The sequence below is a fragment of the Parambassis ranga genome, chromosome 13 (genome assembly GCF_900634625.1).
Source record: "Parambassis ranga chromosome 13, fParRan2.1, whole genome shotgun sequence".
Classification (NCBI taxonomy): Eukaryota; Metazoa; Chordata; class Actinopteri; family Ambassidae; genus Parambassis; species Parambassis ranga.
Window position 1 is genome coordinate 17,071,099 of NC_041033.1, and position 15,088 is coordinate 17,086,186.

Consider the following 15,088-nt stretch of genomic DNA (forward strand, 5'->3'; position numbering starts at 1 on the left):
GGCGCGGTGTATCCGTGCGTAACTAACTGGTGCGTCGTAGCGGCACCGTCCGTGTTTACACATCAATAATGCAGTGTAAGAAACGAGCGGGTCAGCAGACCTCACAAATAGGAGATAAAATGTTTTGTGTATTTGTGCATCTGATAGTCCCAACACAGAAAACAGTCGCGGTGCCAAAACTGCAGCAGAGTAAGAAATGTACGTCGAGTGTAAAATTTTACAATCATTTAACATGTTGTTTCCTCATAATGTAAATCTAAACATCCCGATGCTGCGGTAAAAGTGACTCCAGGTGTGAGTCCTTTGCCGTCTCTGCCTGTTTTCCCATCCCGTGAAGCAGAGCTGCTTCTGCCTACGTCAGAGGCGGCACTGCGGCGCAGTGTCTGGCTGCAGCATGGTGGGACAGATGCGCGAGGAAGGATGCGACACAGACTGAGGAAAGTTTGAAAGATGCTGCACGCAGCAGCAGGCTTCACGTGGCCGGAGAAGAGCTGCAGTCTGCAAAGACATCAACTCCTCCCGTGGCTGAGATGCAGGGACTGCTGAGAAAGCTGCGTATAAACACACGCCGGCCTATGCGTTACAGACTGCGGTCCTTCCACCTGCGTGATCTGTGAGTCAGGTGAGTCGTGAGTCTGAGCAAGAGTAGTGGGTGTGGTGTCATTCTCATAGTCTGGAGGTGTGCATGCATATAGGGCCAGTGGCAAACTGGTGAGGCAGCTTTTCGTTTAGGCGACACAGAGCAGCGGAGCAGCGCGGGGACGCGGGCTGCAGCGCGTCCTGTAATAATCCCTGTTATTAGTACTTGTCCAGGGGACCTCACGTCGGCGGCTGAGGTGAGTCAATACATGCATTCGGTTTTCCACAACACAGGCTACCGTAGTTTATGAGCTCATACTCCCTCTATAATATATTCCCTCCTAAATATATATGAAAAATATACAAAAATATAAATTAACCACAGGAATTCTGAGTGTTATTTGAACCATTTTGCAGTTTTTTCTGCAAATGTTACAGCTGTCTACTTTCAAGCCACTTTAAATGAGTTATGTTCTCTTTGTGAGTAAATTATAACCAAAAATCGACTAATGTACTTTGCTTGAGTAATTTAACTGTTGGCATTAAGAAAGTTCATTTGGTCGCATCCTGTAAGCAGCAGCTGGATGTGATGTTTTTCATATACTGTTAAAAAACAGGCAGGTGAGTGCACCTTGTGCGCAGCTGTTGCTCCACCCCCTACCCATAACAGGATCTGTACATAAAAGCCCTTTAGTCAGACTTTTGAAACCAATAAGTTATTTTATCCATATTTGTTCTCTTGCTCTGTGCTGGCTGTAGGAGTTAAAGTGGCCCTCCTCACACATCTGTTTGTAAGTAGCAGGTTTTATGTCATGTGGGACCCCTGGGTTTAATTTCATTGGGGTTCTCTTGCCACAGAACTGATTCAGAGAGAAAGCTGGGCCCTCATGAGGCCTGCTTGATTGCTCCCTCAGGGCATTGCTGTGGGGTTAGAGGGCTTGGAGAGAGTGGTCCCTAATTCCCTCACACCGCCTTATTAATAAACACACAGCCCGAAGGAGTTGTTTTTTTCAGTGTTTTTTTATTGTAGCAATGCAGTTGCCCCCAGGATAATGATAAAACCAGAGCAGAGCACACAGTTATCTGCAAATGGACCCTGTTCTCATTAATTGTTAAAAGCTAGAAATTTAATTAAATACTTGGATTATATGAACTTTTATTTTATGCTGCATAATATGTTATTTTCATTGCAGTATATGATGTGGATAATCTTACACACACAACAACAACTGTATATTTGCTGTTGAATGCAGTGTCCTTGGAGTATTCCTTCCTCTCGGTGCTTCACAGCTCCTTCACATTAAGCTTAATGCTCCACCTCACTCCACCCTGTGTTTCCACCCTCCAGCCTGCAGGATGAATTTCAAAAACTTGAGGGAGTACCTGGCTTGGCTGTACTACCAGTACCTGCTCATCACAGGCATCTATGTCCTGGAGCCCTGGGAAAAATCTATCTTCAACTCTATCCTCTTCTCTGCCGTCGCCATGGTGATCTACACCTCCTACGTCTTCGTACCCATCCATGTGCGCCTGGCGCTGGAGTTTTTCTCTGGGATATTTGGAGGCCAGCCAGAGAGCACCATGGCACTCATGAACTAAAGACAGGGAGAAGGACATGGAGGGGAGGAGGCAAGCGGTCCATAAATCTTCCCACAGCCCTCATCACCCCACGTCCATCTTTAACCACAGTCAGACTGAAAACATGAAGATCCTGATAGAATGATCTTCAAACACAAGCCTTAAGTTTTTACATCCCACACCCTCTGGCCTTACCCCACGGTATTAGACACACAACTGTACATTTCTCACACCCTCCCTGTGAAATGTTGTTTGTCCTATTTGTTGTTGTTATTTTTCGCAAAAAATATGTCCTGTGTGAGTGCATACCCCCTGTGGCTTTGCATGAAAGGGTCATACATATGTAATCAATTTGCATGCTCATCTCACTACAAATAGTGCTTGACTCTTTTTAGAGTTAGGAAACAATCTTTAAAAGGAGTAGTCCAAAAATTCAGCATCATTTTAAATCAAAAAAGCCAAGGATGAGTTATAATCACCAGCTGGATTGGAATATTATCTTTGGAAACTGTTATGGAAAGGGCCTGGACTTTCACAGCATACTTAGCATGTGGTTGGATGACTGTCATCACCTAACCTAAAACATTATTGTAATGGATAGAAGTTCCTTGCAGTACACTGATTGGTCAGCATTTCAGACCAGAGCAGCCGATTCAAGAGTCTTTCTTTGAAAACCGTTATTCAGTCAGAGAAGCAGATGTGTCATCTGTTTGTCCTCTGTGTATCCTGAGCTTGCTTCAGCCATCAGACAAACAAATCACAGAGGGAGAAACACCGGAGGCTAAGTATCTTTGAAAACTATCAAGTTTGCATGTCAATAGGTCATTTATACCTTCTTTGTAAGGGAAAGGAGAATATCCCTAACTGCAAGCACTTCCTGACGGGATGCTGATTGGTCCGAACCACCTATGGTTCAGCACGAGCACAAGCTCAGAAAGAATTTCCCTAGAATCCAGCTGCCATGACAATAATCAGCAGCATTAATGATAAGATCTGTGTTATGATCACAGTTTGTGATTCAACATGCACTGATTTTTACAGGTCGATCTGTGGTTTTGTCATGCTGACTGGAGGAGGATATATTCCAGGTTTCATTATCATTGTGTGGCTAATCTTACAAGAGAGTTGATGGAAAATCAATCTATGCAATCAATCTAAAAATGTCCCCAATAGACATCTGTGAATGAGTAATAAAACTAAATATTAGTGTAAATATGTGCCGAACCCACTCTTTATCTCCATTTTTTATATAACTGTGATTATGTCAGAAAGGTGTGCTCAGCATTGAGTATAAGCAAATATTGATCCAGCACACCTGTAGGCTTGGCTTTTTAATAATATAGCTGTGACATGACAAGTGCAACCATACTGCAGCCTGGTGTAGCTGAACAAATCCACCTGTGTCTTCCCCACCTACAGTTGATCTATAGAGAGCGAAGTAAAGAGAGTCATAGATTATGAGGTAGTCATGATGAGCATTGTGTTTTGTGCTTAAAAAAAAAACGAATCATCTTTATTAATTTGCGCTTTAAGTAAAGGGAGTTTATTTATATGAAGTTATATATTTATATACATTGGTAAATGCTTGGCTGGTTACAATGTCAATTACCAAACTTGTTTTTTGATTATTTATATCTGTGTTCTCTTGTGGCCATACAGTAATTTGTTCTTTACTTTGTTTCTCCACCTTTTTATATTGTTCACCATTTCATTTCACTTTTTTTAATACACATGCTGCAGATATTTCTAGACATTTTTTTCCACCAAATGAATATTTTATTTATACATAAAAAGCAACACTTCTCTGCAATGATCACAAAATAAATGCATCTGAAGAAGACTGTTCCGTCTCATCTTATTGGTATAGATGTTTTTTATGACTTCAGTGACGCAGAGAAAAAGAAAAAAAAGAAGCAAAACAAAGGTTTATATCTGACCCGATATACTGTACTAGATAAACTGAATTGACACAATAAGAAGCAGAGCTGCCAAACCAGTTCCTCCTAACCAGCGCAGGAATGAACGCCCTGGGGCTTTGTTTTCCTAACTGCACATACGAGGCAACCTGTCCACGCCCACAAAGCTCCAGTGATCTGAAATCTGCCATGTCCACCCCTCTTTGTTGGAACTAATTGCTATTGTGTGAAGCGACTGTCGCTAACATAAAAGTTTCACAACACATTTCTGCAGTGTAATGACGTGGATGATTTATGAGGTTAGGGGAAAATTGTTATCAGTTGAGCTGCAGTAGCAGAGGGAATGGCAAGATAGCAGTGTTTATGCACTGTAACTGAACACCTTCACCTCCACCTTGTTTTTTTCCCCACCAGGATGTAGGAACATAATAGCTACAACACCCTGAATACCTGCACATCCAAGAGCATCCCGAAAGCACACCTTGAGGGCTTTCATGTCTCTTTTATTATTATTACTTCAAACTTATTTTCTTCCTTTCTCACATAAAAAGCCATGTTCTGTGTTTTCCTGTACCATCGTGTGTATTTTCTGCCTCAGGCTCCTTGGAGTGGCTTCTGTTTACACAGCACATGTTAAGTTCTGTCTCATGAAGGAGGATGATAGAGGTTATCTCCATGATGACAAGGTGTAAACAAAGCTATCTGCAGACTCTTAACACTCACAGGGCTTGGTGTATTGTTTCTGTTGTGTTTACATGTGGCCCCGTGAATGTTTCACCCAAATAAAATGGGAGGAAGGGGAGAGTGGATGGCGGTGGTGGTGCTGGAGGTGAGTCCTAGCAACTGACAGCTCCACACAGACAGACAGGTACACAACACCAAGAGAAACACACACACACACGCCGGTGCTGCCAGCACCCTACCAGGCTTCAGTTTACAAGGAAACCCCAGAAAGTGTTTAAATATTAATGTCACATTCGATAACAACTCCCCCTCACACACAGACACACACACACGCACACACCTTGAGCTCTACTCAACTCTCAGCATCCCGTTTGTTGTTGCCTACAGGTGTGTGCCATCACAATGAATGTCTCCATGGAAATACTGTTTGGTAACTCTCTCTGAAAGACACAGACAACAATAGACACTCATGCAGAGTTGCAGCTTGTCTGTGACCTTTGAGTTACATGTGTTGCATGGCTCTGTCTGTACACTGATGTGGATTCTGTTGCTAGATGTGTCTTCACTGTGTCACGAATCGGTCCCAACAGTAAATCTGACAAAGACATGATCTGCATCATCTTGATTGCTACACAACTAAAGAAATCAATTATTTTATGGATTCAATTTGAAGGATTAGATGTGGTCCTCCTTACAGTTCACTTTTAAGGTAATGATATAAAAAAGATAATAAATCTGAAATACTTAGGATTGTTTTCCTGTCTCAGCCTTCTGAGTCTCTGTGAAAACACTAGTTGCGGCACTTGTGTAAAAGGTCTGTAACATCAAAGACAGACAAAAAGAAAGCATCAATACTCTGCTATTATAATATATTATAGACACATTTAACAGGGAACATTGTTTGCACTGTGGGGTGTGTGTGTGTCTCAGTGTCTGTTGTCCTGTACTGCTGCTTTGGGCGGGGGTTTGTTTAAACACACTGTTTTACTATAATTTTTCAATGCAATGAATAAGAAATGATTTTCAAAAGAGTCTTATTTACACTACTTTCTAAAGCATAAAAATCTATTTTCATTTTGAACCAAACTCCATAAATACTTATTGAGCCTCAGGATTAGGAATTTTATTTTAATCACACCCTCAACAGAAATCAGACCCAGGACCAAATTACTGCGGTTTGAGGAAAAAAAATAATTTGTTGTGATGTCAACACCAGTAATTTGTTTCTGAATGTTTCTGCCTGCAATCAGAGCTGCTTTGTGCTCTGGAGTCCAGAATGATTGTGCAATTATTCCTGGTCTTTATTGACCGAAGATGGAGGAAGAATTCACCTCGGAGCTGCACACTGTATCTGAGTTATGAATCAGTCAATATGAACAGAGGAGTGGCTGGCCTGATAAAACCCTGGATCCAGCCAGGCGTGCAATCATAGCTAAACCCTGACATGGTCACTGGACTTTCACTACAAAGACAAACAGATTGTTAGAGCTGCTAAAGGGCAGGGCAGCTAAAAAAAAATAAATAATTTTTTTTTAAAAAACAACAAAAAAACAGTAGTCGATTCCATCATCATCAATATTTGGATATTATTAGTTGCAAATGTTTATTATATAAAATATATTGCATGCACCTGTGTTTGTGTCTCATACGAAACCTAAAACTGTGAGACACTGTGAAGAGACAGAGATAGTCTGCCACCAAGTGGTCAAACACAAAAACACAATGTTGACATTTTAGTTTTTTGAAGAAGAAAAATGTTATGAATCAGCCACACAAAGCACTTTGCCTCTAATTATTATGACTTAATGAAGACACTAATTCAGGTCATGTGTTTTCAGAGCGTGCATGATAAAAAGAACATTCATCTGTGTGTGTGCAAGCTACTGTGAAGGAATGTTTGACAGGACACCAAGAATTTCTGTGTGAAACACACCATGCAAAGATGGAGGGAGAATTCCAGTGGACACAAAACCTGTCTTGATTTTTACAGGGTCACTCACTCACTAGGTGAGAACTGATTAAATAATCAGTTTGAGAATGAAGATGGGAGGAGATTTTAATCTTATATTTCTTTTTGAGGGCAGTTCTAGAGATGTAGCAGGTGGCATGAGTAGGCTGAGGTGGGGAAGGGTGATGAGGAGTAGAAAGGATGGTTTTGTGTTGAAAGTGGATTCCAGAAATACTGTCTAGGTATCAAAAAGCTGCAGTGTTTTACTGCCCTCGTTTGGCTTTTATACCCCCAAAAAAGAAAAGAGAAAAAAAAAGAGAAGAAAAGAAAACAAGAGAGAGAAAATTGATCGTCTGTGCAAAACACCAGCAAACTGTTAGAATAAGAGATGACTTAAAAGACAGATACATTTAAGAAAAGAGAGCTTTAAAAATCCTTAACAAAAACCCAATACCCCAAAAACTAAATAAATAAATACAAACAAAGGAGAAAAAACTGAAAGGCAAACACACAATAAACCCACAAAGAGCACACCCCAGGTAACAACACGGTCTGACAGAGACAAAGGGGAGCACCAGACTTAAATAAAGAAATGGTTAACAAGACACAGATGAACACAATCAGCAGGTAATCAGCAGGGAGGGAAACACAAAGAGAGACACAAAGAAACAGTACTACCCAAACTTTTCTTAAAAGTACAAACTACATAAATCAGGATCATCATTAAAGGAAAGCAAAGCTAACAAACTAAACTGGGGATCATAACACCAACAGCTCTAAAGACTTTAAAACAGGAATTACACAAGTTCTGTCTAAAAATACACTTAACGTTGGAGGGTTTTAATATGCGTTCAGTCTGTATGCAAAGCTCAGCTGGCCTCATAGCTTCACAGTTCTCTCAAAGATATTTGTTTTTTTAGAACATATCAAACCAAAAGGCTGATTTTCTTTTGCTGTAAAGTCTGGCGTGTTTACAACCGACTCTGAGTGCATTAGACACCGATCCTTAACATCAGAGCGGCGTGTCTGATAAAGTGTGGCACAGAAAGTGTTTTTGTGCTCTGTCTGACTACATGAGATGTATCCTCACAGCCTGCAGATCCCTTGCCAAAGTCATTAGCCCCTAATTCTGCAGGATCTAGATTTTCTTTGATAGCATCCCAGCGTAGAACAAAACACCGCCTAGTGTAACCTAGTGAGGAAATAATCATACAGAGTGGCCGGTTACTTTGTTGGTCGCTAAACAAATCTCTCTGTTAATGCCTCAGTCTCACCCTCTCTAACTTATACATTCCCTGCAGCCTAAAGATCTCCTTTACATGAACAGGGTTAACGTAAGGCAATACACCTCAATCCATCCAAGACATCTTTGGTCCCCTCTCTGCTCGGCTGCACCGGCTGAGTAAGTTAACTCTTCTCTGTCCATCTCTGTGCAGTGTGTGTGTGGAGGCTGAGGGCAGGTCCAGTGCCAGTGTTAAATGAATGCACAGGTAAGCAGTGCCTGGGTCCTCTGTGACCAGCTGGGCACTGTAAACTGACCGGTGCTGTTGTGTGTGGTCTGAATGGAGCTAAGGGACGATGTTGTTGAGGTCAGGCAAGGAGAACCCCAGAGGAACCCCTCTTTCTCTCTTTCTTTTAGGACTCAGCTACATATCTCACACTCCATCTGTTTGTCTTTTATAGAGGGGCAAGGCAGGGACACTGTACCTGAGCTGCTGGGAAAGAGGAAGGAGAGGAAGAGCATGTAAATCTAGGTGAGGAGATAAAAGAGAAGTGTATAAAATAAACATCTTTTTAGTAACTCTCCTCTTTCCTGCCACAATCAGCCTCTCTGATCCCTGAATTTTCATTTCCCCTCTTCCTGCTCACTCATTGTTGGTCATAGATCTCTCTGAGGACATGGGGTCTTTGGCAACTGAGGCATGTCCGCGGCTCAAACGTTCATCGTCACTAGAGTTTCGACCAGACAGGTACCAGAAAATCACTTTAAAAAAAATGAACAAAAACCTGATGCTCTCTTGTTACACCATAAGAATGAATCATTGTCCAGCCACACACACAGTATGAATCATGGTTAACAACATGTCCCCACCAGCAGCCTTGGGGGCTCATGTGCTAAAAGTCAGTCACAGTGATCAGTGAAGTGTTGCAATTCCACTGATATCAAGGAGATAAGCTGGTTTCTTAGACAAACAGCTCAAGTTTAGCAGCTGCTGAGTGATTATCAGTATTCTGTAGGCTAAAGCTTTCCCCTGGATGTCTACCAAGTACCGGTGCTGAGCTATGCGCCAGTTAGCAGATCAAGTCATTTTAATTAATTGTTGCGAACATTGCCATATAGGTCAACTAAGACTCATGAAATAAAAACAGTTTGCATCTTCCTGCTAACAGCTACATGCAGAATAAAGCAGTTCTATGGTACCCTGGACTCTGTCACTGACTCCTCTTTGCTTGGCTTTGTCCCACCGTAAGAGCCTGGGTAGTAGGCTGGATGTTGGAGGAATGCCTCCCATATCGGGTGACCCATTGCCCCGCGGCCTTTGCTCCATGCCTAGCTTACAGCGAGGGAGTGCTCCTGGAGGGTGCTGTATCCCATGTCACAAAAGCACCTTTCTACACAAGAGGGGTACAGAGAATGGGCCACAGCACAGTGGTTCTTCTTGGGTCAGCTCCAGCCCGCCACAGCGGGGTTTCAGACCTCCCCCTGTGCTTCCAGAAAACACACCCATTGGTGGGGATGTACTTTCACCCAAGGCTGCCAGAGTTATCAGAGAGACCCGGAGCCCCTGGTGCTGCATCCAAGACACTGTCTGAGAAGATAAATGACCATAAAACTGGGTGAGTCTTACATTTTTGTTGAATGCATGTTCTCAGAAAGTTTCATATGGAGGTTATCTCCATTTAATGGCATGTAGATTACAACTAGTTTTCATTTAAATTAAACACTCTGTGCTGAACTCACTGAATAACCAGATCAGGGAATGTGACTGCTTAAACTAACTGGCAGGCTGCAGAAGAAATGTGTGTCCATCTAAGGACAAACATATATACAAAAGATTTAAACTAAAACAGAAGGAAAGGACAAGAAAGGAAAAACAATTGAATGAAGGCATGCATGAAAATGATAGAAGTGCTGAGAGCAGCTTTTTTATTATAGGAGTGAAGTGTTGTGAAGTGATGTTAATGTTAATTTTTCATGTTTAAGTAAAATAGAATAAAACATAGCATTTGTTTTGACAAAAAGAAGTAAAGTCTTTTCGTGTTCTCAGATCAACCATGAGGATTATGTCCTGCCAGTCGACTCTTGTGGTTGTAGCTCTGCTTACACTCGCTGTGGTGTTGTGCACTGAAGCCAAAACTACACAGAGACCAAAGTACCAGTACACCAAGAAGCCCGTCCCTCAGATCACCATGCACAGCCCTGTCACCACTAGCATTCCCAAGACACAGAAGATAGTGGCAACTCCAAATCCTGTGCCGCCCCACCCGGAGCCCACCACACAGAGGACCACCTACCCAAGTCATGTCTATCCTCAGTACAACGGTGAGAACACTGATCCCCCTGGTGCCGGCCCTGAGAACTACACCCTGGATTATAACGAGTGTTACTTCAACTTCTGTGAGTGCTGTCCACCTGAGAGGGGCCCCAGGGGACCAAAGGGTGACAGAGGTTTGGCAGGTATTTGATTCACTGATAAGAATTATTGTGACTTATAGTTTGTGCGATAAATGTCAGCAGCTTCACTTATTTTTAAATGCAGGACCTCCAGGTGACAGAGGCCTTGTAGGAGCAACTGGTTTACCTGGACCACCTGGTGTGAGTGGTCCAATGGGGTTAAAAGGAGACAAAGGTGAGCACATTTGAAATGGTCTGTTACTAAATATTTTATCATTGTTCGATTGAAGAATGCAATGACATGCATATTCTAAGAAAATGGGTCCTAACAACATCTTAAGTGACAGCAGTCTAGGGCCAGACTTTGACTTTCTGGACCACTTTTACAGAACAGAGGAAATGAGCATTTGGAGAAGGAGGAATCTCCCACAGCTGACCGTTGTTTAATCCTAGCCTGGTCACTGCCAGTTCCTCTTTAGTGAATTTGCATATTTGTTGTTTCATGTGAAAACTTTGGATCACACATGACCTTTGCTTCAATGCCTCTAATTGGCAATGAGGTTTTGGGACTTTGGGTCTCTGTGATGTCCTGTTCAGAAGTGGTTAAAGGTTGAACACTCCAGAGTATTGGTGGTCACGTTTTTTTCTGGCAAAAAGAAACTTTCAATCACAGAGGGAAGTGAAACAGTTGTTCAGTGTGAACATTATTTTTAACTAGCACCACAGCACTAACAATATAGTTCTTCCTCCCACCTAAAACACTGCTTTATCAATTTCTAGGGGATAAAGGTGAAAGAGGAAACACTGGCACATCCGGGCCCCCAGGAATTTTGGGTAAACCAGGACAAAAAGGTACAACGCTGTGTTTAAACTGTGTGTGTGTGTGTTTTTTTTAAAAATAGACATGGGTGTGACACCATTTCCTTACTTTGCAGGTGATGCTGGCCACAAAGGTGAAAAGGGGGAAACGGGGTTGCAAGGTGCCAAAGGTTATAGTGGGGAGAAAGGAGAACCTGGTCAGAATGGGACTGCTGGTGAGAAAGGAGAACCAGGAAAAGAAGGACCAGCTGGTCCACCAGGAGGGGTTAATGGTCCTAAGGGAGACAAAGGCGATAAAGGCGAATGTGGCACGTTCGGTGAGAGAGGACCAAAAGGTGAACGAGGGGATACTGGTGCTCCTGGTATTCCAGGCGCGATGGGAATTCCAGGGATAAATGGTAAACATGGAGCTCCAGGTCCTGTAGGCATCCGTGGGGATCAGGGACCGCCTGGACCTCTAGGAGAACCTGGTGTGAGAGGGTCTCAGGGGCTACAAGGCATAAGAGGAATGCCTGGTCCAAAAGGGGATAGAGGCTACCCTGGGATGAGAGGTGACCGGGGCATTCGTGGATTCAAAGGAGCTAAGGGATCAGGGATTGCCCAGAAACGGTCTGCTTTCAGTGTTGGAATCTCTCCAAGAAAGTCCTTCCCCCCTTCAGGCCTCCCGATCCACTTCGACAAAGTCTTCTACAATGAAGAGAACCACTTCAATGTGACTTCCAACATCTTCACATGTGTCCATGACGGGGTTTATGTCTTCTCCTTCCACATCACAGTGCGTAATCAGCCACTGCGAGCCACGCTGGTGGTGAACGGGTCACGGCGAGTGAGGACACGGGACTCTCTATACGGTCAGGACATCGACCAGGCATCCACTCTGGTGGTGCTGCGGCTTGCGTTGGGTGATCAGGTGTGGATGGAGACATTCAGAGACTGGAATGGCGCTTACGCCAGCAGCGAGGATGACAGCATATTCTCTGGATTTCTGCTCTACTCAGACAAGGCCTGACCTTCAGCAGCACTTTACTGACCCTCTTTTCCCCTAAACCTGATTCAGATATTGTTGCACTATTCACTATGACTGCCATCAGTTGTTGTTGTCTGTTTGTTTGGCCCTTGGATACATTCCCAAAGGTTACATAAGCCAAGGTCCTTACTAGCCCATGTGTATGGGAATAATAACTGATGACAATGCCTATTGAATAGCATGATGACAACAAATCCAGGTGTCTGAGAAATTTACAGTGGTGCTACAGAAGCTGCTCAAAGGCTGCCCTTTGTCTACACACTTTTGTGTTACTGCATATTAGAATGTAATTAGTTGCGATGTTTTGAGCTAACACCACCTTCATCAATAAAACTGTGACAAGAACAAGTGGCCTTATCGATCATAAATAGAAATCTTCCATTGTTAAATAGAGTACTACACCACTGCAATAAGCCTTAATGGTGTTGGAATGACCTACCCAGTGTATTGTAAAACCTGGACCAAAGCATTGTGAATATACCAGCGGTAACCAACACATTGTGTGGTGCTTGTCTCCTTCTCCTTTAAACCCATGACTCTTACTCAGTTAAAAGCCCGTCTTCCCCTTCTATGTCACCATTTTTTTCTCACCCTGCTTTCCATCCTGGCTCACTATCACTTTGTATGTCTGTACCTAATTGCGAACAAATGAAGCGCAGATGCGTTGCAGAGAGAGTGACAATGATCTGTGTAAGTAATCTTAATGTAACTAAGACTGTACCCTTTGTCAATGGGGAAATATAATATCTACTGTCATATTATACCAGTATTTCACTATGTAAGAAGTATTACTGTGAAACAGAGTTGTAAAAAGAAAGTGTGAAATAAAGTCCAGCAATATGTATCATTTATGAGATATTTTATTTGCTGTAAAAATAGAAGAAGCCTGGTTGTACAACTGCTGTTAGTCTGGGATCCACAACAGCTCACATTCACTTCTTTTACCCATGATTTCTGGTGTTACTCCACCGAGTGAGATGCAAGTCAGGCACCTTGGCCTTGCAGCTGTACAGCCCTGGATTCCTTGAGACCAGATCAGAGTTTTGAGAGGTCGCTGTTCCCAGTCGGCTGTTGTTCCTGTAGAAGTAGAAGATTATAGGAGGGGCAGGAGCACGTGCGTTGTACTGGACATGGCAGATGAGCTTCATCTTATTTATTTTTGCCAAGTTGTTGTCTGAAAAAATCTCCAAGACTGGCTCTGGCAGAATCTCTGAGGTGCAAAAGGGGAAAACTGTGTTACTGACACATTAGTTCAAATGTTTTTTACTGTTGTACATGGTGGTAGATTGTGCTTATTATTATTAGGTTAATAGCACTCCAATGTTAAAATGTAGTTACAGATTTCAGCTGGTTAGCTTAGCTTAAGCTTTCACAAACGTACCCAAGATCTGCACAGGAATGGGAGATGAAATGACAGATTGCGTCTGTCTTTTCAGGTTCCAGGAGACCCTACAAGAGTACATTCCTTGGTCCTCAAGGGTCATGTTGGACAAGGAGAATGGTGCAGGGCCATTTTGTTTCATTACTTCAACACCATCTTTGTATAGAATCATCTCATGAACTGGGGGGCTGCCTCGGATACGACACGTCATGTTCAGGGTGTCTCCAACGAGGCCAGGCTGAGGTGAGACTTGCAGGACAGCCCATCCTCCTGAACCAAGAGAAGAAAACAACATCTAACAGTGTTTACGATTATAATGCAGCAGCAGTTTTCAGTTGACTTATAGTGGAAAAAGAGTCCAAATCTTTAGGACAGGAGGGAGTTCAGTGTTTTACTGATTGCAAATATGAATAGAAAGAAAGGCCAGTAATGCAGACAGGCAAGATCTTACCATCCACCGTGATCTCCACAGGCAGACTTAGCACAGAGTCCAAGTCCCCCAGCTGTGTGTCCGCCACTCCTCGGCATTGATATTTACCACTGTCATTTAGTTTGGCATTCCACAGACTTAATTCTTCCCCAAAGTATGAGAGCTGCTGAAAATCCCTGAACCACTTGTATCTCAAGGTAGACCAACGGTCATCAGGAATGCTGCATCTCATCCGAAGTCTCTCATTGGAAAAGATCCTGGAATTCTGTGACAACAGCTCAATCTGGGCTCTTGGCATCTCATCTGCAGAGACAAATACATGATGTGAGTTTACTGTGGATGAATATCCCTAAAATGTCATGTAACTGTATGAAACAAAACAAAAAAAACAACAACAAAAAGCCACAAACCTTCAATAATGGCACGTTGTAGAACTACAAGTTGTGGTAGTGATGATAGAACTGAAAGAGAAAAAAAAAATCAATGATTGCAAAAAACAACATTATCAAACACTTTTAACTTTGAATCAAAATGAAGATAACTCACCGAGGAGGGAGAGAATGGTTTCCATCGTGGATGCTGTTTGTAAGAAACAGAAACTCTGGGCAAATTCCTTTATCTCCAATAAAGAGGGAAGTTACTTTTTTTCTCAGCTTTTTACACAAGACACAGGATTTCCCCTTTTTATTATTCTTGTTACATGATGTTTGAGTCATGATTATATTCCAGTTTGTTTTTAGGTTTGTTAATCTATTTTCATAATTTACTTTGACTGGACTTTTCAGCATCACCAGCTGTAACAATTCACTGTGTGAAAATTGAAAATGTGAAAATGGTCTGGAATTCCATTCCATCACAGCTACTTCTAAGGCTGGACAGGCTAATTATGGTCGTGGCATCGGTTCCTGACACAGTGCCAAAGCACACTCTCACTCTTCTATATTTAATTTTTTTTTTGCATACAATTGAATGCATCCTCCAACTTGATACCATCTGGGCCTATGTTGCACTCATGTTATTGCTCAAATATAATGTATTTACAACATTGTGATTAATTGGATATTTCTATTTTATTCAGTTTACATGATGAATTTTTAAATGTAACATGCA

At 42.4% G+C, this 15,088-nt stretch overlaps 3 protein-coding genes across 4 annotated transcripts; 2 read left to right on the forward strand and 1 right to left on the reverse strand.

The window, feature by feature from the left end:
- The first annotated feature begins 671 nt into the window (after nt 1–671).
- sptssb (serine palmitoyltransferase, small subunit B) lies at nt 672–3,370 on the forward strand. Of its 2 annotated transcripts, none has more exons than XM_028419059.1 (2): nt 672–836; nt 1,833–3,370. In XM_028419059.1, exon 2 carries the CDS (start codon nt 1,936–1,938, stop codon nt 2,176–2,178), a length of 243 nt encoding a protein of 80 aa, XP_028274860.1. In that variant the 5' UTR covers nt 672–836; nt 1,833–1,935; the 3' UTR covers nt 2,179–3,370. The 2 variants fall into 2 exon arrangements, with proteins under 2 accessions (XP_028274860.1, XP_028274859.1); XM_028419058.1 differs by having other exon boundaries at nt 680–836; nt 1,928–3,370.
- A 6,611-nt stretch (nt 3,371–9,981) lies between these two features.
- otol1b (otolin 1b) lies at nt 9,982–12,149 on the forward strand. Its single transcript, XM_028419049.1, has 4 exons — nt 9,982–10,384; nt 10,467–10,556; nt 11,102–11,173; nt 11,257–12,149. Exons 1-4 carry the CDS (start codon nt 9,982–9,984, stop codon nt 12,147–12,149), a joined length of 1,458 nt encoding a protein of 485 aa, XP_028274850.1.
- Nucleotides 12,150–13,009: 860 nt separating this feature from the next.
- LOC114444468 (high affinity immunoglobulin epsilon receptor subunit alpha-like) lies at nt 13,010–14,597 on the reverse strand. The gene is made up of 5 exons (XM_028419056.1): nt 14,525–14,597; nt 14,389–14,439; nt 14,000–14,281; nt 13,549–13,818; nt 13,010–13,377 (listed from the first exon to the last, which is right to left on the reverse strand). The coding sequence occupies exons 1-5, from the start codon at nt 14,547–14,549 to the stop codon at nt 13,109–13,111; spliced, it is 897 nt and encodes a 298-aa protein (XP_028274857.1). The 5' UTR covers nt 14,550–14,597; the 3' UTR covers nt 13,010–13,108.
- Between the last annotated feature and the right edge of the window lie 491 nt (nt 14,598–15,088).

What these genes read in the sequence shown, in the direction of transcription:
- sptssb (XM_028419059.1), top strand. Translation starts at nt 1,936, where the DNA reads ATGAATTTCAAAAACTTGAGGGAGTACCTGGCTTGGCTGTACTACCAG.
- otol1b (XM_028419049.1), top strand. Translation starts at nt 9,982, where the DNA reads ATGAGGATTATGTCCTGCCAGTCGACTCTTGTGGTTGTAGCTCTGCTT. An exon ending in GGGGTTAAAAGGAGACAAAG is followed by an intron (nt 10,557 to 11,101) that starts GTGAGCACATTT and finishes ATCAATTTCTAG; the next exon opens with GGGATAAAGGTGAAAGAGGA. An exon ending in GGGTAAACCAGGACAAAAAG is followed by an intron (nt 11,174 to 11,256) that starts GTACAACGCTGT and finishes CTTACTTTGCAG; the next exon opens with GTGATGCTGGCCACAAAGGT.
- LOC114444468 (XM_028419056.1), bottom strand. Translation starts at nt 14,549, where the DNA reads ATGGAAACCATTCTCTCCCTCCTCG. An exon ending in ACAACGTGCCATTATTGAAG is followed by an intron (nt 14,282 to 14,388) that starts GTTTGTGGCTTT and finishes TTGTCTCTGCAG; the next exon opens with ATGAGATGCCAAGAGCCCAG. An exon ending in CATTCCTGTGCAGATCTTGG is followed by an intron (nt 13,378 to 13,548) that starts GTACGTTTGTGA and finishes TTTGCACCTCAG; the next exon opens with AGATTCTGCCAGAGCCAGTC.